The following is a 23,007-nucleotide window of genomic DNA, read 5'->3' as shown; positions in this document are numbered from 1 at the left end:
CCCAGGTAGTACAGAGTTTGCCTCCCAATGAAGGGAACACAGGTTTGATTGCTGGTCCAGGAAGATTCCACATGTTGCGAAGCAACTAAGCCTGTGAGCCATGACTACTGAGCTCGTGTGCTGCAACCAGTGGAGCCTGAGTGCCTGGAGCCTGTGCTCCACAAGAGAAGACACCACAGTGAGACGCCCAAGCACAGCAACGAAGAGGAGCGCCCGCTCGCTGCAACCAGAAAAAGCCTGGGCACAGCACTGAAGACCCAGCGCAGACAAAAGTAAATAAAAAGAGTGATGTATCTACAGTAAAGAAAATATTTTCTTAAAAAGAGGAAAATATAATCTCAATACAATTACTATTAACTTTTCAGTGTATTTCAAAAATTTTTTCAAATGCATGTTTTAAAATCCTTTATTACTTTTTCTCTGACAAAGCTAACAAAAGATCATTGGTTAAAACTGGGAAAAACAGAAGCAAGCATAAAGAACAAGATAATTACCTGTAACCTTACAAACCAGAAGTAACTACTCTTAATACCTTAGTGCATTTGCTTATCTTTCACCTTATTTGAGAAAGACACAGCTATCTCAAAAATTATAATTGGGATCATGCTTTAAGGTGCTCCGAATTCCTCGGAGGCCCTGACAGAGTGCTCCTGTTGGGAACATGGACGCTGATGCTAATCTGCTGGGCTCCAGTCATATCAAAGGCTCTAATCAGCCACCAAGGCTTGGGCAAGTTATTGAACCTCTCTGTGCCCCTCTTTCCTCCTCTATAAAACAGAGATAATCAACAGTACTTATCTCACAAGTCTACTGTGAGGGGTAATACGTCAAGCATTTGAACAATACCTGGCACAAAGTACATGCTGTAAGACCATGTGTTATTATGGTTGTTGCTGCTGCTTTTCCACTTCACGCTGCTTCTTAAGCACTCTTCTCAGTATGACATGTAGTGGTTGTGTTACACTGTCTAGCATGGATGTAACGTCATTCACTTAACTATTTCTCCACCACTGGACATCAACAGCCTGCTATTTTAATTATTATAAAGAATGCTACAATTAAAAAAAATCTGAATGGCTAGTGACATGCCAAACAGCCTTCCAGAAAGGATGTGCTGATCCCCAATCCTGCTTCTGTGCTGGAATGTCAGTTTCACCACACTCCTGCCAGCACTGTTAACTGCTGTTTGTCACTGCCAATTCTTTAGGTGAAAACCAGTACCTCATCTTTGTTTTCATTTCAAATTCCTATTTTGATGTAGCCTTAATTAGTATACACATAATTCTATACCCTGTTTTCATTCACCTACTCAGTCTCATAAGCACTTCTCCGTGGCACACAGCTTTCATAAGCATGTGTGTAACAGCTGCCTAACATTCCATCAGATGAATGGACCTTGGATCACTTGTCATTCACTGACCTGTATATTTTAAGACACAATTTTTCACCTGAAAATGGCTTATGTGAAGAAAGGCTAACAGGCTTATTCCCTGTTAGCTATCTAAAACGTATTTTAGATAGTTTCATTAGGGTCAATTCTCAGCAGGAGCACAGGTGACGGGCTTGTTTGGTTGTTAACAGAGCAATGGTGCCTTAAAAATGAGTATCACAAGTGTACAACTCGGACCCAACAGAGTAGTCTGAGGACAGGGCCTGCCACACCACACTCATCTCTGGCCCCAGCACCAGCTATCAAAGAGTCTATTTTTAATACCCCCTCACCAAATTTATTTATACTTAAGCTTACTGCATTCTTATCAAATACAAAGCAACTAAAAACTGAAAGGCCGTGAAATGTCCAGATCAACAGTGCTGAGAGGCACGATGGTGAAGCACGTGCTAACAACAGAGAAGTTCTGATAAGTAAATTCTATTTGCCAAAGTTATAACAGAAAGTAAATTAATTTTATGTTTTTCTACGCTTTTCCTTCAGAGCTCAAAGATTAAAACCATGAACCAATCATTAAATCACCTCACTTTTTAGGTCAAAAGATATATATATATATACACACAACCGATCTGGGATCACTGAAAATGGCTCCTTAGGAGAAAAGGCGAGTTCACCTCAAGGGTAACATGAATGTAACCGGTAGTTTCCAGGTACTCCCACCACTCTGCACCTACTACACAGCTCTGGAGGGAGGGCTCACACCACTGAAGTCAGTTTCCTCCAACAATATGAATAAGCATCGCAACAGCAGCTGCAGCCCTGCTCTCACTGGGGTCAGTGGCCAACAGAAAGCCTAGCAATGGAGAGGCCACGATTAATATCTGCTTGGGAGGATCCAATTTGGTTTTAGAAAAATCCAATTCTGGTTTTATTCTTATGGGCCTTGTCTCTAATTGTTGACTATGCATCCAACTTCAGCTTCCTTTTAAACATTTAAAAATATAATAGTACTTTTCACAAGTTCAAAAACAGACATGCTTATTTAAACACATCCTTCTGTTATTTCTTTTCTTTATCAGGCTCTCGCCTGTGCTTCTGGGTAAAGAGCTGCAGTGTGGCCAAGGCTGGTCGTGAGAGCTCTTGGGAGGCCATCTGGGGACAACTTACCGATGCTGACCGAGTCTTCCCAGTCTTCCAGCACTTCTGTGACAATGAGCACATAGACATACGTTCTATGCTTCCTCTCCTGGTTCTGAAGGGCAGAAAGAGAGGGACAGAGAGTTTTTCCTTAGAGAGCTGAGATTACATAAATGAAACAGACTCTACTGCATATGTCCAGGGAGCTCAGATCCAAGGACTTCTTTTACTTTTGTCGTCCGACAATCAGATATGGAATGGCGCCAGCTGGCCTACTTAAAACATGCCACGCTTGAATCAGAGGGTGAGCTCTTTGGCTGGGCTTCCAAAGCCAAGGCTTTACACCCTGGTTTTTCCTTCTTCTTCCCTAAAAAGCAACTTCTCAAAAATACTGAGAAAAGGATTGGGGACCTCTTGAGAAAAGGTATGAAGTACATTTAACTTCATAGCAGAAAAATAAAGAGACTGTGATGGGCAGAGGGCCCATTCACGCAAGCCAGCTGATTACCTCACACATGGCCCCTCCTCCTATTAGCCCTGCTCATCTTTATCCCCTGATTTCTGACTTTCTCCAAATCCCTACTCTAGCCTAAGTGCTTGTTAGTCTCTTCTGCTGCAGCTGCTCATCTCCTCTTTCTCCTGTCTCCTCATTATCGACCCCTTCTCACATCTTGAGGAGAGGAAAAGAGGTAGAGATGGGAAAAACAATTCTTACACATAATTCTAGCTGTACAGAGGAGATTAATGGGATTTTAAAAGAGAAAGCACAGTATTCTCTCCTGGTGCTGCACTGTTTTGAAAACTTGGTGAAACAAAGATGGCATCTTTCCCAGATGAAGACTGCAATGGGGACTTCTGAGGCGGTCCAGTGGTTAAGACTCTGAACTCCCAGTGCAGGGGGTACAGGCTTGATCCCTGATCAGGGAACTACGATCCCACATGGTCAAAAGAAAATTAAAAAAAAAAAAAAGACAGTAATGGACAGTGTTTATGTCCCCGCCAGAAAGCGAAGCGAAGTTGCTCAGTCGTGTCCGACATTTTGCAACCCTATGGACTGTAGCCTACCACGCTCCTCTGTCCATGGAATTTTCCAGGCAAGAGTATAGGAGTGGGTTGCCATTTCCTTCTCCAGGGGATCTTCCAGACCCAGGGATCGAACCCGGGTCTTCAGCATTGCAGGCAGATCCTTTACCATCTGAGCCACCCCCACTAACACCACCCCAATTTCATGTTGAAATCCTAACTCCCAAGGTAATGGTATCAGGAAGTGGAGACAGTGGGAGGTGACTGGGTTATGACAGATGACCCTCATGAATGGAATTAGTGTTCTTATAAAACAGACCCTAGAGATGTTTGGTTCCTTCTCTGCCATCCAAGAACACAAAGCAACAGCTGTCTATGAACCAGGAAGGGGGTCCTCACCAGACACTGAATTTGCTCGCGCCTTTATCTTGGACTTCCTAGGAATCAGGTTCTATTGTTTATAAGCCACCCGATTTCTGGTATCTTTGTTACAGAAGTCTGAATGGTCTAAAGGTCAAGATATATATGGTTATTAATATAATACCGATTGCACCAAAGATTTTAACAGATTTACCTCAAAAATTCCAACTAATCTTCCCAATGTCCCTTTTACTCCAGCCTGAAAAAGAAAAAAGAAAAATGTGTGCATTGACATTGCTTACAGTGCTGGTCTCATTCTGAAGCTTCTCGACTAATCTGTAAAACAGAAGTAAATTGTAAAACAGAAGTAAAAAGCAAGAGGACACAGCTCAGGTGGACCCCAGGTCTGTGGGAGTGGTAACAGTGTGTTCTCGGGGTCACAGACTGGAAGGAGCAGGGTATGCTCTGGGGAGAAAGTCCTCCTCTCCTCTCCAGGCCTCTCACCACTGCAAAACTGGCCAAACAGAGCAACAAGCGAGGCCACAGCCATACCAAAGACACGCTGAGGCAGGAATTACTTCGGTCATTTGCCCATTCATTCACCAATATAGACGGAATGCCTAATCTGAGCCAAACAGTGGTGCAGATGCCAGAGGTACAGTGATGAATAGGCTAGAACTCAAGTTGCATGAGAATAAGACCTTATCTGACTTGTTCTTGGCTGTCTGTACACTGTACACCCAGAACAGAGCTCAGCACCCAGCAGGAGCACAGCAAAGCGGTCCAGTCAACAAAAACACAGTCCGGGTAATTCTGCTGAATCACCAGTTTTATGACAGGAATGCACAGAGCATGTGATAGACAGAGAATGATGGGGAGAGGGCAACTTTACACAGTGGTTAGGCTTCTGTAGTAAATACAATGTTTATTCCATCAGTCTTTTGGTATTTTTTTTTTAAGATCTGTGTCTTTCTGATGCATTATAGGTGAACTTTTCGATATATTCCAATTTACTAATTTCCTTTTCAACCATATCCTGGATAAAGTTATCCATTTCTAGTCCCTTTTTTATTTGATATCTTTCATATCTGTGTATATCTACCTGTTTCCATTATGGACACCTTTGCTTCCATGATTTTTTTGTTGTTGTTGTTCTTTTAAAATAGAAGTTATTCCTTTACTTTTTTGAGCATCCTGAACATATTTAGTTTCTTTATCAGGTCATGCTATAACATTCATTTCATCTGAAGTTAATAAATAATTCACGTTCTGTTTGTGATGCTGCTGCCAGAGGCTCTCCAGAGTGGCAATTTAGGGCTCCTGCTCCAAAGGAATACAGCGACCACCGCAGCACAGCCCACCCTCTACTGCGCTGCGGCTGTGTCCTCGCCCTCCCTGGGCCCATATCTTGCTAAGTCTCAGCTCCCGGTGTCCTTTCCATCAGGCAACTGACCTCACCCTTACTCCAAGGGCTTCAACCGCCAGCCAACCAAGGCCATGCAGGCTGCAACTGTCCTCTGCCCTTCTGCAATTCTGCTGTTTCTGATCTATGGAGGCATCCACTTTGCTTTTGGGTCAGGCTATGTGTTTTTAGCTTTTTGGAAATGCATGGGGGATGCAGTAGCTTGTTTTTTACTACAACTGCCATGTTATTTTGTACAATACATTAAAAAAAATAAGGCAAATATACTTTCTAAACACAGTAGGAGCTCAGTATGTTTGTACAGAATGAACAAAAATTTTAAATAAGTTCCCTAAAAGTTATTTAGAGATATTTAATAATAGAAACAATAGAAGCCAATTCAAAGGCCTAGATTCCTGGGTGAGCTATATTTTGAAATTAATTTTTGCTAATTATCTGTCGTCAAATTATTTTCCTTTCTCTTGCCAACATGCTTGTTTCTTTCTCCATTCTTTTCCCCATGTGGCTTTTGGTCTACTTGAATGCAAATGTGTACCTTTTCTTATTTAAACTGCTTTTCTACATTTCCAGAAATAATTGCACTCCACAGCCAAGACTAGCTAGGTTGGACTGCATGAATTAACCAATGAAGCTACCTGGACAAGTGGGACGAGCTGGGAGGCTATGCTCATCTGGAAAGCCAGCGCTGGTCTCTGGTCCGAGGCCGCCCAAATGCGCTCAGATGGGCTCCTGAGAGGAGTCACCTGTCACCTGCCACAGGCCGCCTGTGACAGGGCCCGGGAGCAGAGCTGCCGGGCTGCGGGGCAGGCCCGAGGCAAGCTGGGAGGGGGCAGCACGAGGACGCCTGCTAGCGGCTCACGGCGCCGCTCACATTCCTCTCTGCAAAGTGGGAAAGAGGCCTCTTCAGCAGCCACTGCTCAAGTATTTATTCTTCTTAACGAAAACAAAGTGCAGAAAAGGAAATACTCTCCAAATGTTAAGGGCATAAATCATCTTAATATTATGACAATACATATAATTTATTTAAAACTTTTAATTATAGTAATTTCTGCATTCAACACCAATGTTTCTATGATTTACTCTGTGTTAGAGGCAGTTCATGCATTGGAAAAGGAAATGGCAACCCACTCCAGTGTTCTTGCCTGGAGAACCCCAGGGACGGGGGAACCTGTTGGGCTGGCATCTATGGGGCCGCACAGAGTCGGACACGACTGATGTGACTTAGCAGCAGCAGCAGCAGCAGCAGAGGCAGTTAGGAAAAATATAAAAGCATTTTTTTCTTAATGAAATAGATGCATTTTTATTGTCTAAGGTAAATCAAATAATGCTGTCATCTGTACACTGAAATTCAGTGGCATATATTTTTACTTCTAAGTAGTCTAATTAATTACTTCAAATCAACAATAGTTTTATTTGTTCCTTAAATGTTTCTTTCAAGTTTTATTCTAATACTCAGGAGATCTACTTGGGGGAATTCTATCTAAGGTGATTCTACCTTATCTACAGTATTATCTACATTAAAAGCAAAGAAATGTTCCTAATTTATCAGTTTTTAAAATTTGGTTTTAGCAGTTTTCTCAAGAGGAGGCTCTTCTTTTCTAAGAATAGGATTTTGGTTCTTTAAAACCACAGTGCTAGTAAGAGGACGATTCCTCAGAGGCAAAGGTTCTTTGAGACAGCGTTTACTGTAACCAAGTTACTTTTTCACAACCTTCCACAGTCCTACTTTCATATCCTAGCTCTCTCTCAAATGCTGCCACAAGCAACTGGACAGAGATATTTTTATCTCTCACATGATTCTTGCACGCAGGTCAGGATAGGTGTCCGGATCACAGCTGACAGATACCTGGCTCAGACATTTGGGGCTAAGACTTGATTCAGGGTATATGTAAGCTTGGTCCAGTCACAGTGCTGGTAGAGCCTGTTTTTCTCATAATCATATGAAAGCAGTTACAATTTCAATCGGTACTGTCAAAAGCCCCCAATCCAGAGAAGTCTTTATTTAAAAGCCCATCTTACCCAGTAGTAAGAATTTCAAATAAAGTAGCTGCTGCCCTTCATTATTCAACCACATGCAGGTGAGTGGTCTCTCCAACTTCAAAGTTTACAATATCAATTCTAACACTTTTGAGGTCTAGTTAACATAAATTAATTGAGCAACTGTCTTTTTTCATTTTAAAAAGGAAAAAAATGCAAATGTCTTTTTTCCTTTGGCAGTGTTTTACTGGGATTGGAAGTACTTACTGGAAAGGGCTGGAATGACAAGGGACACTCCAGTGTCTTGTCCTTCCCTCAGTCTCCAGGGGGTGTACCTGAGGCCCAGGCAAAGGCACTGATGTGTCAGGCCTCTGAAGCGTACATTCTGCATGCACACACTCAGTCCTGACGGGCTCTTTGTGAACCCCTGGACTGCAGCCCTCCAGGCTTCTCTGTCCATGGGACTCTCCAGGCAAGAATACTGGAGTGGGTTGCCATTTCCTCCTCCAGGGGATTTTCCCAACGCAGGGATCGAACTGGCGTCTCCTGTGTCACAGGTGGACTCTTTGCCACGGAGCCATTGGGAAGCTCCCCCTGACGGGCCTTTGAACCTCCCCTAAAATGGTGGCCCACCACAAAGATTCCTGGCTTTGTGCTTAGTCTGCTGCTGCTACTAAGTCACTTCAGTCCGACTCTGTGCAACCCCATAGACGGCAGCCCACCAGGCTCCCCCGTCCCTGGGATTCTCCAGGCAAGAACACTGGAGTGGGTTGCCATTTCCTTCTCCAATGCAGGAAAGTGAAAAGTGAAAGTGAAGTCGCTCAGTCGTGTCCGACTCTTAGCAACCCCGTGGACTGCAGCCTACCAGGCTCCTCCGCCCATGGGATTTTCCAAGCAGGAGTACTGGAGTGGGGTGCCACTGCCTTCTCCGGTGCTTAGTCTGGATGGGCGCAAAGTGTACCATCACCTTCTGAAGCCCATTTTTCACACTCAGGTGGACGCTGTGGCAGACAGATGGCTATCTAGCCCACAAGCATTCTCCCTTCCTCCCTGCTACCAGTAAGACCCAGATTCTGTTCAGGTGAGAGCTCTGGCACACCTGACCACTAAGGGAGGTCTGCTGCCCTCTGCAGTGACAGGTTTAGGGGTACTGTGTGTGACCCAATTCTGGGTCAATGGTTCCCGAGAGGAATGTTTCTCAGAGGCTTCTGGGAAAGATTTCCCATCATGATAAGAAGAGCTGTACAAAGAGAAACCCTACACCTCCCTGCTTGTCCGCTGGGGATCTGAAACTTGGAGCTGCAACCGTCATCTTGTCATTGTGAGGGAAAGGCCTAGAAAATCAATGAGAAGTGAACCGCAGTCCTGACCCCTGAGCTGCTGGAGCAACAGGGGAACGGCCAACCCCCAGACCTCTTACATCAGGAAAGTAACTGTTGCTGTGAAAGCCACTTTTAGTCAGGTGCTGGAACCTGTATCTGAAAGCTTTCTGCTACTCTCCTTGATTTCAAAGGCAGCTCTCTGAGGAAAACTGCATATTCCCAAAGAAAAATTCTGAACTCTCAGGGAGCTGTAGTATAAAATCTTCCTCTATCAAAAGCAGTAAGCCCAGGCCTAAAAGGAGTTCAGGGCAACAACTCGAATGCAAATGTCTGCATGAGGAAACCTATGAAAAAAATATATGGTCTTCAATACATATAACTTTCTGGTATCCACCAGACTTAGAAAGTACAGAAGAAAAGAAACACAGTGAAGACAGATGAAACAGATGAGAAGCCAGTGTAAGTCCAGTGAGATTTCAACCCATTTTTTAATTTTGTTTTTTAAATGAAATACTTCAAGCATCAAAAAAGTAAAGAAAATAATGAAACAAACATTCAGGTAGTTGTACCTTTATTCTTCTACAAAAATTTCAAAAATCAGTTTCTCAGATCTTTTGAAAACTTCTTGGGGGATATCTCTTTTTATTTTTGGATTAATTTGAGAAAAACACACCTTTACAATATTTAGTTTCTTCATTCAAGAACAGACGATCTCTATCCATTTATTCGTGTCTTTTAAAATCGTTTAACGAAGATTTATTATTTTTATTGTAAAGATCCTGCACTCTATCAGCAAGGTATTTCAGTTCTAGTATAGTTCTGTTGCTATTGTGAATAATACATATCTTTACAAGTTACATATTTTCCAGTTGATTACCACTTGTTTAAAGAAACACTGCTGGTTTCTACATATTGATCTTTGGTCTTGAAACTTTGGAGGGGGGGCGGTTCTACCTCTTTACTGCTACCAATCCATCTACCTCCAGCCCCCTCAAGCCCCCTCACGCATGCGTGCTCAGTCATGTGACCCTATGGACTGCAGCCCATCAGGCTCTCTGTCCAAGGAATTTTCCAGGCAAAAATACTGGAATGGGTTGCCATTTCCTTCTCCTGTCTTGAAAGTTTTAAAAATGCTTTTATTATTCTACTAGTTTCTGTTGTGTGTCTTTGGTTTTTCATAATTAATGATCAGACCATCTACAAATAATGGTAATTTGCTTCTTCCTTTTGACTCTTTATTTTTGTCTTAACTGCAGTGGCTAGGACCACAGATCAATAAATGGCAGCATGATAGCAATCATAATTGTCTTATTCCTGTCTGCCATGGGGGATGCTTTGAAAATTTCAAAAATATGATGTTTGCTGGAGGTTTTATTAGATACTCTATCAAGTTAAGGACATTCCTTTTATGTTTGCTTACAGCTTTTAAGATGAAAGGGTACTGAATTTTAATAAACAATTTTTCTTCATTGACTGGTATGGTGATTTTATCTATTTTAATCTCAATGAAATAAATTACATAAACATATTTCCCAAGATTGAACTATCCTTGTACCCTTGGGATAACCAAGTTGTGTGATACTTTGACAAAGCATTAGATTCTATCTGCAGTTATTTCACTTAGGATTTTCACACCCATGTTCATAGGTGAGAACTGACCCTTCCTTCTTTCTAAGTATCAAGATCAGGAGTCCAGTTCTAGTTCAGTCGCTCAGTCGTGTCCGACTCTTTGCGACCCCATGAACCGCAGCATGCCAGGCCTCCCTGTCCATCACCAACTGCTGGAGTCCATTGAGTCGGTGATGCCACCCAACCGTCTCATCCTCTGTCATCCCCTTCTCCTCCCGCCTTCAATCTTTCCCACCAGCATCAGGGTCTTTTCAAATGAGTCAGCTCTTCGCATGAGGTGGCCAAAGTACTGGAGTTTCAGCTTCAACATCGGTCCTTCCAATGAACACCCAGGACCGATCTCTTTAGAATGGACTGGTTGGATCTCCTTGCAGTCCAAGGGACTCTCAAGAGTCTTCTCCAACACCACAGTTCAAAAGCATCAATTCTTCGGCGCTCAGCTTTCTTCACAGTCCAACTCTCACATCCATACATGACTACTGGAAAAACCATAGCCTTGACTAGACGGACCTTTGTTGACAAAGTAATGTCTCTGCTCTCTAGGTTGGTCATAACTTTCCTCAGGCCATAGCAAACTATGGCCCACAGGCCAAATCTGTCCTACCACTGGTTTCTGTAAATTAAGTTTTACTGGAACGTAGCCATGCTAATTCATTTAAGTACTGCCTATGACAGTGTTCACATTATAACAGCAGTCATATTTGTGAGAGAGACCATATGGCTTCTATATTTGAAGTAGTTATTATCTGGCCCTTACAGAAAAAGTGTGCTGTTTGCTGAAATAAGATTATACTGACCTTACAAGAGGTGTGTAGTTATCCTTTCTCTAAACAGTTCAAGATAAGAATATATATTTTCGGAAATTTCAGTAAAATCAATCTAGTCTAATCTTGGGATCTTTCTGTTGGAGAGAGGGGGTGATAACTGTTTAATTTCTGCAAGCATTAATGATCTACATATAGGCTTTCTAATTTTTCTTAAGTTAATTTGAGTTGTTTTCCCTAGAGAATTTTTATTAAGGTTTTCAAAATTTTTTGTTTGCAGCTTTTCATGGCATTCTCAGTACTTTCGTAACTGTCTAGCTCTATTTGCTTACTAGTTTTGAACTGTGATTTGTGCTTTAAGTCTAAGGGTTATTTAGGACATTTTTTTTTCCTGTTTCCAAATGTTTCTCTCTGTTAGGCTGGCTCTGTTGTTGATTTCTAATTTACTGCACTGTATCACAGTATATACAGTCTGTATTACTGATGTTGTGGGATTTTCAACACTTTTTTTTATGGCTTAACATAAGGTTGTTTTTTTTTTTAATAATTCTTTCATGTGTGCTTCAAAACTTACATACTCTTTGTTGGATACAAGGTTATTCCTCAATATATGGCATTTGATCAACCTTGTTAACTGTGTTACTCAATGCTTTTTTGGTTGCTTTTTCTATCAGTTTCTAAAGGAGATGTTGTAAAGTCTTCAATATGGCTACAGACTTGTCAGCTTTTCCTCCTAACTCTGTCAATTCTGCTTTATGCAGGTGAAGAATTTGCAAGGTGCACACAAGTTCACGATCGCTATCTTGTCCTGATAAATTGTTCCTTTTATTATTAAAGGTTCCTCTTGTCCCTTTAATGTTTTTCACCTAAATTCTATTTTGTCTGATATTACAATTACTATCCCAGTTTTCTTTTGGTTAGTATTTGCCTAATATACCTTTTTCCAGCCCTTCATTCTTTGTCATTCAGTACTAGACCATTCAGGTATGACCTAAATCAAATCCCTTATGATTATACAGTGGAAGTGAGAAATAGATTTAAGGGCCTAGATCTGATAGATAGAGTGCCTGATTAACTGTGGAATGAGGTTCGTGACACTGTACAGGAGACAGGGATCAAGACCACTCCCATAGAAAAGAAATGCAAAAAAGCAAAATGGCTGTCTGGGGAGGCCTTACAAATAGCTGTGAAAAGAAGAGAAGCCAAAAGCAAAGGAGAAAAGGAAAGATATAAACATCTGAATGCAGAGTTCCAAAGAATAGTAAGAAGAGATAAGAAAGCCTTCTTCTGCGAGCAATGCAAAGAAATAGAGGAAAACAACAGAATGGGAAAGACTAGGGATCTCTTCAAGAAAATCAGAGATACCAAAAGAACATTTCATGCAAAGATGAGCTCGATAAAGGACAGAAATGGTATGGACCTAACAGAAGCAGAAGATATCAAGAAGAGATGGCAAGAATACACAGAAGAACTGTACAAAAAAGATCTTCACGACCCAGATAATCACGATGGTGTGATCACTGACCTAGAGCCAGACATCCTGGAATGTGAAGTCAAGTGGGCCTTAGAAAGCGTCACTACGAACAAAGCTAGTGGAGGTGATGGAATTCCAGTTGAGCTACTCCAAATCCTGAAAGATGATGCTGTGAAAGTGCTGCACTCAATATGCCAGCAAATTTGGAAAACTCAGCAGTGGCCACAGGACTGGAAAAGGTCAGTTTTCATTCCAATCCCAAAGAAAGGCAATGCCAAAGAATGCTCAAACTACCGCACAATTGCACTCATCTCACACGCTAGTCAAGTAATGCTCAAAATTCTCCAAGCCAGGCTTCAGCAATATGTGAACCGTGAACTTCCTGATATTCAAGCTGGTTTTAGAAAAGGCAGAGGAACCAGAGATCAAACTGCCAACATCCACTGGATCATGGAAAAACCAAGAGAGTTTCAGAAAAACATCTATTTCTGCTTTATTGATTATGCCAAAGCCTTTGACTGTGTGGATCACAATCAAATGTGGAAAATTCTGAAAGAGATAGCAATACCAGATCACCTGAACTGCCTCTTGAGAAATCTGTATGCAGGTCAGGAAGCAACAGTTAGAACTGGACATGGAACAACAGACTGGTTCCAAATAGGAAAAGGAGTTCGTCAAGGCTGTGTATTGTCACCCTGTTTATTTAACTTATACGCAGAGTACATCATGAGAAATGCTGGACTGGAAGAAACACAAGCTGGAATCAAGATTGCCGGGAGAAATCTCAATAACCTCAGATATGCAGATGACACCACCCTTATGGCAGAAAGTGAAGAGGAACTCAAAAGCCTCTTGATGAAAGTGAAAGTGGAGAGTGAAAAAGTTGGCTTAAAGCTCAATATTCAGAAAATGAAGATCATGGCATCCGGTCCCACCACTTCATGGGAAATAGATGGGGAAACAGTGGAAACAGTGGCAGACTTTATTTTTCTGGGCTCCATAATCACTACAGATGGTGACTGCAGCCATGAAATTAAAAGATGCTTACTCCTTAGAAGGAAAGTTATGACCAACCTAGATAGCATATTCAAAAGCAGAGACATTACTTTGCCAACAAAGGTTTGTCTAGTCAAGGCTATGGTTTTTCCTGTGGTCATGTATGGATGTGAGAGTTGGACTGTGAAGAAGGCTGAGCGCCGAAGAATTGATGCTTTTGAACTGTGGTGTTGGAGAAGACTCTTGAGAGTCCCTTGGACTGCAAGGAGATCCAACCAGTCCATTCTCAAGGAGATCAGCCCTGGGATTTCTTTGGAAGGAATGATGCTAAAGCTGAAACTCCAGTACTTTGGCCACCTCGTGCGAAGAGTTGACTCACTGGAAAAGACTCTTGATGCTGGGAGGGATTGGGGGCAGGAGGAGAAGGGGACGACAGAGGATGAGATGGCTGGATGGCATCACTGACTCGATGGACATGAGTCTGAGTGAACTCCGGGAGTTGGTGATGGACAGGGAGCCCTGGCGTGCTGCGATTCATGGGGTCGCCAAGAGTTTGACACGACTGAGTGACTGAACTGAACTGATCACTATGTTTGAAAACAACATATGGCAAGTGTTATTTTCTTTTTAATTGAAGTATGTGTCTTTAAGTTTCATTTATTGTGATTTATGGAGAAGGAAATAGCACCCCACTCCAGTAATCTTGCCTGGAGAATCCCATGGACGGAGGCGCCTGGTGGACTACAATACAGGGGCTGGTGAAGAGTCCGGACGACTGAGTGACTTCACTTTCACTTTTCACTTTCATTCATTGGAGAAGGAAATGGCAACCCACTCCAGTATTCTTGCATGGATAACCCCAGGGACGGGGAGCCTGGTGGGCTGCCGTCTATGGGGTTGCAACAGGGTCGGACACGACTGAAGAGACTTAGCAGCAGCAGCATTGTGATTTAACCTGGAAATTTAACTTTAATACTGAGCCACATGGGGTCTCTTGGAGAGTTAGAATCTTTAAATTTACCTCCTATGTAGTAATGTAGAATCTTTAAATTTACTTCCTCTGCATTAGGCAGTTTCCATTTGTTAAGTTCACTGAATTAAAAGGAAGCTGTTAAGTGGTAGTCAGATAAGTCAGACCTGTCCAGGTCCCGTGGTTGTTCGTAGTTTAAAGACTGCTGAGTCTCTAGAGGCAAGGATTGCATTTAGTATTTGCTGAAGCCGCTGTGAATTGTATTGGGGTCAACAGTACATACTTCCTAATGACTAAAAATCCTTTCCTGGAATGTGGAGCTGGATGGGAAAGCAAATACAACTGTTTTGGAAGAGTCATCTGGAATTAATTCATTTAGCAGAAGGCAACTGGCTCCTATCCCAGTAATTCAGTCTCCATTGAGGTTCCAACACAGACCTGCTCAAATACAGTGCTATGTTCTCTAACTTGGCAGATTCTAATCTCTACATCAAACCACTGAATTAACTATTCATCAATGAGTAGCATTCAATTATGTGTGACAATGTAGAGAGATAAACTGAGTAAAAAGATATATATTTTTTCAACTCCAATTTTTAAAAACAATGGTTGAAGGATAATTTAGGAGTAGTTATTAGCAGTAAGAGAGCTAACCTTTACATCAGGCTCTCCTAGTAAGCCTAAAAAAATAAATAATAAATATCAATTCCTTGATTAAAGAGTGATTCTTTAGAAAAGCTGCTAGTATTTAATATAAATTATAAATAAACCCACTTCTTACCAAAAGGGTTCACCAAATAGATATTTCCGAGTTCCAACAATAAGGAGCAAAGTTTTCAAGTGTTTACATGGGAGGAATATTTTTGTGATACTAGACTTTTCCTAACACCCAACACCTAAGCCAAGAGTCTTGAGGAAAAGGATTATTCAAGGAGTCTAATAATTTCTTAACCATTCATGTGTGAAGAAAAAAATTTTTTTCAAACATGTAATCACTTGTACTTTTCTTATAAATAATTACCCATTGGTTGCTTACAGTCTTCATTATAACTCATCACCAAAGGTAAAAGACTGAACTGAAACATTTGGTAGGTGTTACAGTAACAAATGATACTTTCATTTCTTAAAAGTCCAAGTTTGCTCTCTTGGTCTTTGCAAGGGCAAAGGCAGACAAGAAACCAGGCCTCAAAGCATGCTCTGGAGCATTGTCACTGGCCAATAAGTAATCAGTCAACCAATAACACATGAGAAAAAAAGACATAAGACAGAATACATTTATGGTGGGGTGGGGAGAGAAGGGGAACATATTGCTGTGATTAATGAAAGCAATAAAAATTACTGGTCTTAAATGTAAATACTGTTGATATGACGAAAGTTAGTCACATAGTCCTGTCTGACTCTCTGCAATCCCATGGACTGCAGCCACTAGGCTCCTCCTTCCATGGAATTCTCCGGGCAAGAGCACTGGAGTGGGTTGCCATTTCCTTCTCCAGGGGACCTTCCCAACCCAAGGATCAAACCTGGGTCTCCTGCATTGCAGGCAGATTCTTTATCATCTGAGCTACTAGGGAAGCCCCTAACAAATGATAACTTTTTGTATTTTCCAGAACAGTACTTAATAATGATAATCTATACATAAAGTTACAAACTGAAACAAATGAGAATTGGGCAGTAAGAGGATATACATTTTAGACTGGCGTATGTGTGTGTTGAGCAGACTGTTTTGTTTGGTTGGAAAAATAAGTATCTGTTCTAATGTGTTATTTAAAAGTAAAGGAGACTTCTAGTTTCTGGTCCAGCATATACAAGGAGACTAGAAGGTCCCATGCTGTTATAACAACAAATAAAAAGCTGAACAAACGCTTCTTATGTTTATTAGAAAAGTGAAGCTACAGGGCAAGTCACTGCCCTCAAGTCAGAGAGACACATCAGAGAATCTCAACTTACCAGAGCAGAAACCACCAAGGGAAGGGAGGGAGGATAGGGTGGAAGAAACCTGGACTGTAAATGATGAACCACTGAAGGTTCAAGGACAAGCCTAAAATCTTCTGGCTGGTGGTGGTGGGCGGGGGTGGGGGTGTGGTGCGGGGAGAAGGAGGTGGGGGGCGACCACACATTTGTGGTTTTAACTCCAGGAGCTCTAACCAGTTTTCATAGTGAACACTGGAAAAAAATTCCCTCCTGCTTCTGGAGAGAAGAAAAATAGCCAATTTTAAATACTCCGTAACATTCTGTTCTTCTTAACAAAGACTGCCTTCTGGAGAAACTATTTTATGTAATCTATTGGGGTTTCATCAGAGTCTATCCAACCTGGGAGAAGTGAAATACTCAATTCCAGTTCCTTCATCCATCCTGTCTCATCTTAAGAGGGGGTGGGGGGCAAGGAGCTTGAACTACTGAGAAGCACTTGTGAAGTTCACAGCCCGGGCACACAGGCTCACTGAAAAGACTGAGGCCTGATCACAGGACTGTAGAATGCACATCTCACATGTACTACCGAAGGCCCACTACTACAGTTCCTAATATTCAGTCATCATGCTCAGCTTTCAACAATTAATCTTACTAAAAGGAAAAAACATTTTGAAGACCCATAAAAGCATTAGAAGCAGACTTAGATATGGCAGGGATGCTAAAATTATCAGGCCATGAAAAAACAACTATGATTAATATGCCAAAGATTCTAATGGAAAAAGTAAGAAACAACGGGTAACACAAGCAGAGAGGCAGAAATTCTAAGATGAATAAAAAAGTATTGCTCTAGATCAAACACACTGTCAATAGGAAGAATATCACTGATGGGCTCATTAGCAGACTAGACATGACTGAGAAGAGAAACCTTGAACTTGAGAATATGTCAACAGAAACTTTCAAAACTGAAATGCAAAGAGAAAAAATACTGGGGAAAAAAGGACACAGAACAGAGAGAATATCCAAGACCTGTGGGAGATCTATAAAGCATGTAACACTTATAATGGGAATACCAAAAGAAGAAAGATAAAGGAACAAAAGCAATATTTGAAGCAATAGGACTCAGAATTTCCTGAAATTAATGTCAGACACAAAACCAGAGAACTAGAAAACTGAAATGAGTATACAAAAAGCTACACCTAGCTGGACATATTATATATACAAACTGCAGAAATCAAAGGAGAAAAAGTCTCAAAAGAAGCCAAAGGAGAATGGGAAACGGCTTACCTAGAGAAACAAAATTAAGAATTATTTCAACTTCTCAGAAACCACACAAACGACGAGAGAGGAGTGAAATATTTAACACGTTGAAAGGGAAAAATACCATCAATCTAGGTATGGTATTCTTTAAAATGAAGGCGAAATAAAGGGTTTCTCAAACAAACCAAAGCTGAATTTGTTGCCAACAGGCCTGCCTTTAAAGAAATGTTAAAAGGAGTTCTTTGGCAAGAAGGAAAGTGACAGAGATCAGAAACTCTGATCTACATAAAGAAAGGAAGAATATTAGAGACAGAATAAGCAAAATGAAATCTTTATTTTTCTTACTCAATTGAGCTAACAGATTGTTAAAAATAGTAACAGCCACACTGTACTCAATTGTGTGTGCGCACGCAGAAGGGCGAGAGGGACGGCAGCAGCAGTGACAGGCCGGAGCGCGGCCTCTCGAGGCGCCTGCACAGCACGTCAGCGGGTGTGAAGGTGGGCTTGAGGCACTTCCCTGGTGGTCCAGTGCTTAAAAATCCACCTTCCAATGCAGGGGACACGGGGTGTGATCCCTGGTCAGGGAACAAAGACCCCACATGCTGCAGAGCAACCAGGCCCAAGCGCCACCACTAGAGAGCCCATGTGCTGCCACTCCAGGGCCTCCCGGCCCAGGAGCTCTAGAGGCCGTGGCCTGCAACAAGAGAAGTCCACGCACCACAACAAAGACCCAGTGAGCCAAACTAAAAAAGAAGACAGAAAAGACAGTGGGCTTGGATTAGTGGTATAGTGCAAGCTCTAGGGCAATCACTAAAAAAGAAACATAACTGTTATGTTAGGAAAGAAGAGAAAATGGAATAATTTATTAAGTGCTCAACTGGAACCAGAAAAGGCAGAAAAAGAGTGGACAACAAAGATACAAACAAAGAGAATAAGGGCAACAAATAGAAAACAGTATCAAAGTTAGCAGCTGTTAATTCAAGTATATCAATAATCACTTTAAACATCCATGCACTAAATATACCAATTAAAAGACAGGCTATCAGGGCAGACCAAAAAACAGTATGCTGTCTCCAAGAAACCCACTTTAAATATAAACACACATACAGATTAAAAGTAAACAGATAAAGAAAGACCATATACTATGCTAACACAAATCAAAAGAAAATATAAGTAGCTATACTAATTTCAGAGACAGCAAACTTTAGAGCAAGGAAATTTATTTACGTAATAATAAAGGGGTCAATTCTTCAAGAATAGGGCAGAACAATCCTTAAAGTACATGCATCTAACAATAAAGCATCAAAATATGCAAGGCAGAAACTGACAGTACTGCAAGAAGTAGATGAATCCATTATTACTGTTGGGAGACTTCAACGCTCCTCTTCCAGAAATGGACAGATCAGCAGGCAGAGGGGCAACCAGATATAATTGATACTTACAGACCACTTAATCCAGTAATTGCAGAATACATTCTTCTAAATTTAACACAGTACATTACCAAGATAGACAACATTATGGGCCATAATTGACATCTAAACAAATTAAAAAGTATGTAAATTAGACAATGTATGCTTTCAGATCACAATAGGATTATATGAGAAATCAGTAACAGGAAAGACTGTCGGAAAAGCCAAAATGCTTGGCGATTAAACAATACATCGGACACGACTGAGCAACTGAACTGAACTGAAACAATACAACTCAAAGTAACACACAGGTCAAAGAAGAAATCACAAGGAAATTTTTAAAAACCCTGAATTAAATGAACATAAACACACAACTTATAAAAATTTGTGGGAGGCAACAAGAGTAGAGCATAACGGGTACTTTATAGCACTGAATGTGTGTATTAGATCTAAAACCAATAATCTAAGCTTTCACTTTAGGAACCAGAAAGTGAAGTCGCTCAGTCGTGTCTGACTCTTTGCCACCCCATGGACTATAGCCTACCAGGCTCCTCCATCCACGGGATTCTCCAGGCAAGAATACTGGAGTGGGTTGTCATTTCCTTCTCCTGGGGATTTTCCTGACCCAGGGATCAAACCTGGGTCTCTTGCATTGTGGGCAGAGGCTTTATCCTCTGAGCCACCAGGGAAGCTTTCACTTTAGGAACTAGAAAAAGAAAAGCAAATAAAATCCAAAGAAAGCAAAAGAAAATAAGCAACGAGATTAGAGCAGAATTGTAAAACAGAAGATTTTAAAACATTTAAAATCAATTAATTTTAAAACATAAGATCAATGGAGGAAAAAAACAAAACTAAATGCTCATTCTTTGGAAAGATTAATACAATGAACAAGTTTCTAACACAGGTAACCAAGGAAAAAGAATTGAGGACTAATATCAAAAATTAAATTGAGGACATCACTACAAATCCCATGGACATCAAAAAAATAATACAGGAATAAATCAACAAATACTATATCCACAATTCAATAACCTACATGAAATAGACCAATTCCTTGAAAGACACAATCTGCCAAAACTCACAGAATAGACAACCTACCTAGGCCTATAAGAGAAACTGAATAATTAATAACCTTTCAACACAGAAAGCATCAGGCCCATGTGGATACACTGATGAATTCTACCAAACATTTAAAGGAGGAAATTGTATCAATTCTCTTCCAGAAGATAGAAGCAGAGAAAATACTTCCAAACTCATTCTATGAAGCCATCACTACCCTAATAACAAAACCAAAGGCATTATAGAAAACTATAGGCAATATCTCTCATGAACACAGCTGTAATAAAAATCCTCTAAATATTAGAAAGTGATATCTAACAATGTATTTTTAAAAAAAAGTACACAAGCAAGTGGGATTTACTCCATGTATGCAGGGCTTGTTCCATATAAAAATCAATTAATGTAACCCACCACATCAACAGGCTAAAGGAAGAAAAATCACATAATCTTATCAACAGACTCAGAAAAACCCCATGAAAAATTTCACCTATTTATGATTAAAAAAAACTCTCAGTAAATGAACTTGACAAAGCTTTATAAAGAACATCGAAAAAAATCTACACTTAATATCAAAATAAATGGTGAGAAACCAAAAGTCTTCCCACTAAGATCAGCAACAAGGCAAGGATGCTCCCTCCCACCATCCCTCTTCTACATTTTATTGGAAGTATTGGAATAAAGTCCAGAATAATGAAAAATTATAATCAAACTAAATGCTCACATGTATTATATATCATCTTTCAGTAATTACTCACATGTATATCTATTAACAGAAAAAAATGTCCACAATATAATGAGCTAATGAAATGGGTGAACTCCAATACTATTTTTAAAAAGATAAACACATATTTACAGATGTATAAGCATGTATGAAAATTATTAAAATGTTAACAAAGCCTATCTTTAGGTGATGGAAATATAAATGGCTTTTTGTTGTTTTGTACTGGTTATTTGTTAAAGTTTCAATAACAGAGATAAGTTATGTGACAAAGTAAGTATGGTCAGTCAGTCAGGCTGCGACCCCATGGACTGCAGCACACAAGGCTTCCCTGTCCATCACCAACTCCGGAAGCCTACTCAAACTCATCCCATTGGTGATGCCGTCCAACCATCTCATCCTCTGTCGTCCCCTTCTCTTCCTGCCTTCAATCTTTCCCAGCATCGGGGTCTTTCCCAATGGACCAGTTATTCCCATCAGGTGGCCAAAGTATTAGAGTTTCAGCTTCAGCATCAGTCCTTCCAATGACTATTTACTATCAACTTTCTTTATGGTCCAACTCTCACATCCATACATGACTACTGGAAAAACCGTAGTCAAAGCTATGGTTTTTGTTGGCACTTTGTTCAAAGTAACATCTCTGCTTTTTAACATGCTGTCTAGGTTTGTCATAGATTTTCTTCAAGGAGCAAGAGTCTTTTAATTTCACGGCTGCAGTCACCATCTGCAGTGATTTTGGAACCCCCAAAATAAAGTCTGTCACTTTCAGCCATAAGGGTGGTGTCATCTGCATATCTGAGGTTATTAATATTTCTGTTGGCAATCTTGATTCCAGCTTGTGCTTCATTCAGCCCGGCATTTCTCATGATGTACTCTGCATATAAGTTAAATAAGCAGGGTGACAATATACAGCCTTGACATACTCCTTTCCGGATTTGGAACCAGTCTGTTATTCCATGTCCGGCTCTAACTGTTGCTTCTTGACCTGCACACAGATTTCTCAAGAGACAGGTCAGTGGTCTGGTATTCCCATCTCTAAGAATTTTCCAGAGTTTGTTGTGACCCACATAGTCAAAGGCTTTAGCTTAATCAATAAAACGAAAGTAAATGTTTTTCTGAAACTCTTGCTTTTTCAATGATCCAGCAGATGTTGGCAGTTTGACCTCTGGTTCCTCTGCCTTTGCTAAATCCAGCTTGAACAACTGAAAGTTCATGGTTCATGTACTGTTGAAGTCTGGCTTGGAGAATTTTGAGCATTACTTTGCTAGCGTGTGAGATGAGTGCAACTGTGCGGTAGTCTGAGCATTCTTTGGCATTGCCCTTCTTTGGGACTGGAATGAAAACTGACCATTCCCAGTCCTGTGGCCACTGCTGAGTTTTCCAAATTTGCTGGCATATTGAGTGCAGCACTTTCACAGCACCATCTTTTAGGATTTGAGATAGCTCAACTGGAATTCCATCACCTCCAGTAGCTTTGTTTGTAGTGATGCTTCCTAAGGCCCATCTGACTTTACATTCCAGGATGTCTGGCTCTAGGTGAGCAATCAAACCATTGTGATTATCTGGGTCATGAAGATCTTTTTTGTACAGTTCTTCTGTGTATTCTTGCCACCTCTTCTTAATATCTTCTGCTTCTGTTAGGTCCATACCATTTCTGTCCTTTATCGTGCTCATCTTCACATGAAATGTTTCTTTGGTATCTCTAATTTTCTTGAAGAGATTTTTAGTCTTTCCCATTCTATTGTTTTCCTCTATTTCTTTGCACTGATTGCTGAGGAAGGCTTTCTTATCTCACCTTGCTATTCTTTGGAGCTCTGCATTCAAATGGGAATATCTTTCCTTTTCTCCTTTGCCTTTAGCTTCTCTTCTTTTCTCAGCTATTTGTAAGGACTCCTCAGACAACCATTTTGCCTTTCTGCATTTCTTTTTCTTGGGGATGGTCTTGATCACTGTCTGCTGTACAATGTCACAAACCTCCATCCATAGTTCTTCAGGCACTCGTCTATCAAATCTAGTCCCTTGAATCTATTTATCACTTCCACTGTATAACTGTAAGGGATTTAATTTAGGTCATACCTGAATGGTCTAGTGGTTTTCCCTACTTTCTTCAATTTAAGTCTAAATTTGGCAATAAGGAGTTCATGATCTAAGCAATAGCTCCCGGTCTTGTTTTTGCTGACTGTATAGA

The 23,007-nt window shown here is 40.8% G+C and overlaps 1 protein-coding gene across 2 annotated transcripts in view; it reads right to left on the bottom strand.

Moving 5' to 3' along the window:
- Nucleotides 1-23,007, bottom strand: part of NUDT3 (nudix hydrolase 3) — a 124,787-nt gene that overhangs the window by 9,638 nt on the left and 92,142 nt on the right. The window contains exons 3-4 of one of the 2 annotated variants that reach the window (XM_025271422.3): nucleotides 4,125-4,169; nucleotides 2,558-2,642 (exon numbers count right to left, since the gene is read on the bottom strand). In XM_025271422.3, the coding sequence (XP_025127207.1) occupies nucleotides 2,558-2,642; nucleotides 4,125-4,169 (130 nt within the window). The remainder of the gene's footprint in view (nucleotides 1-2,557; nucleotides 2,643-4,124; nucleotides 4,170-23,007) is intronic. The other variant, XM_025271432.3, reaches the window with a different exon arrangement.

This window comes from Bubalus bubalis, chromosome 2 (genome assembly GCF_019923935.1).
Source record: "Bubalus bubalis isolate 160015118507 breed Murrah chromosome 2, NDDB_SH_1, whole genome shotgun sequence".
NCBI lineage: Eukaryota > Metazoa > Chordata > Mammalia > Artiodactyla > Bovidae > Bubalus > Bubalus bubalis.
The sequence above is the reverse complement of the archived record's forward strand: the minus strand, read 5'-3'. Positions and strand labels throughout refer to the sequence as shown.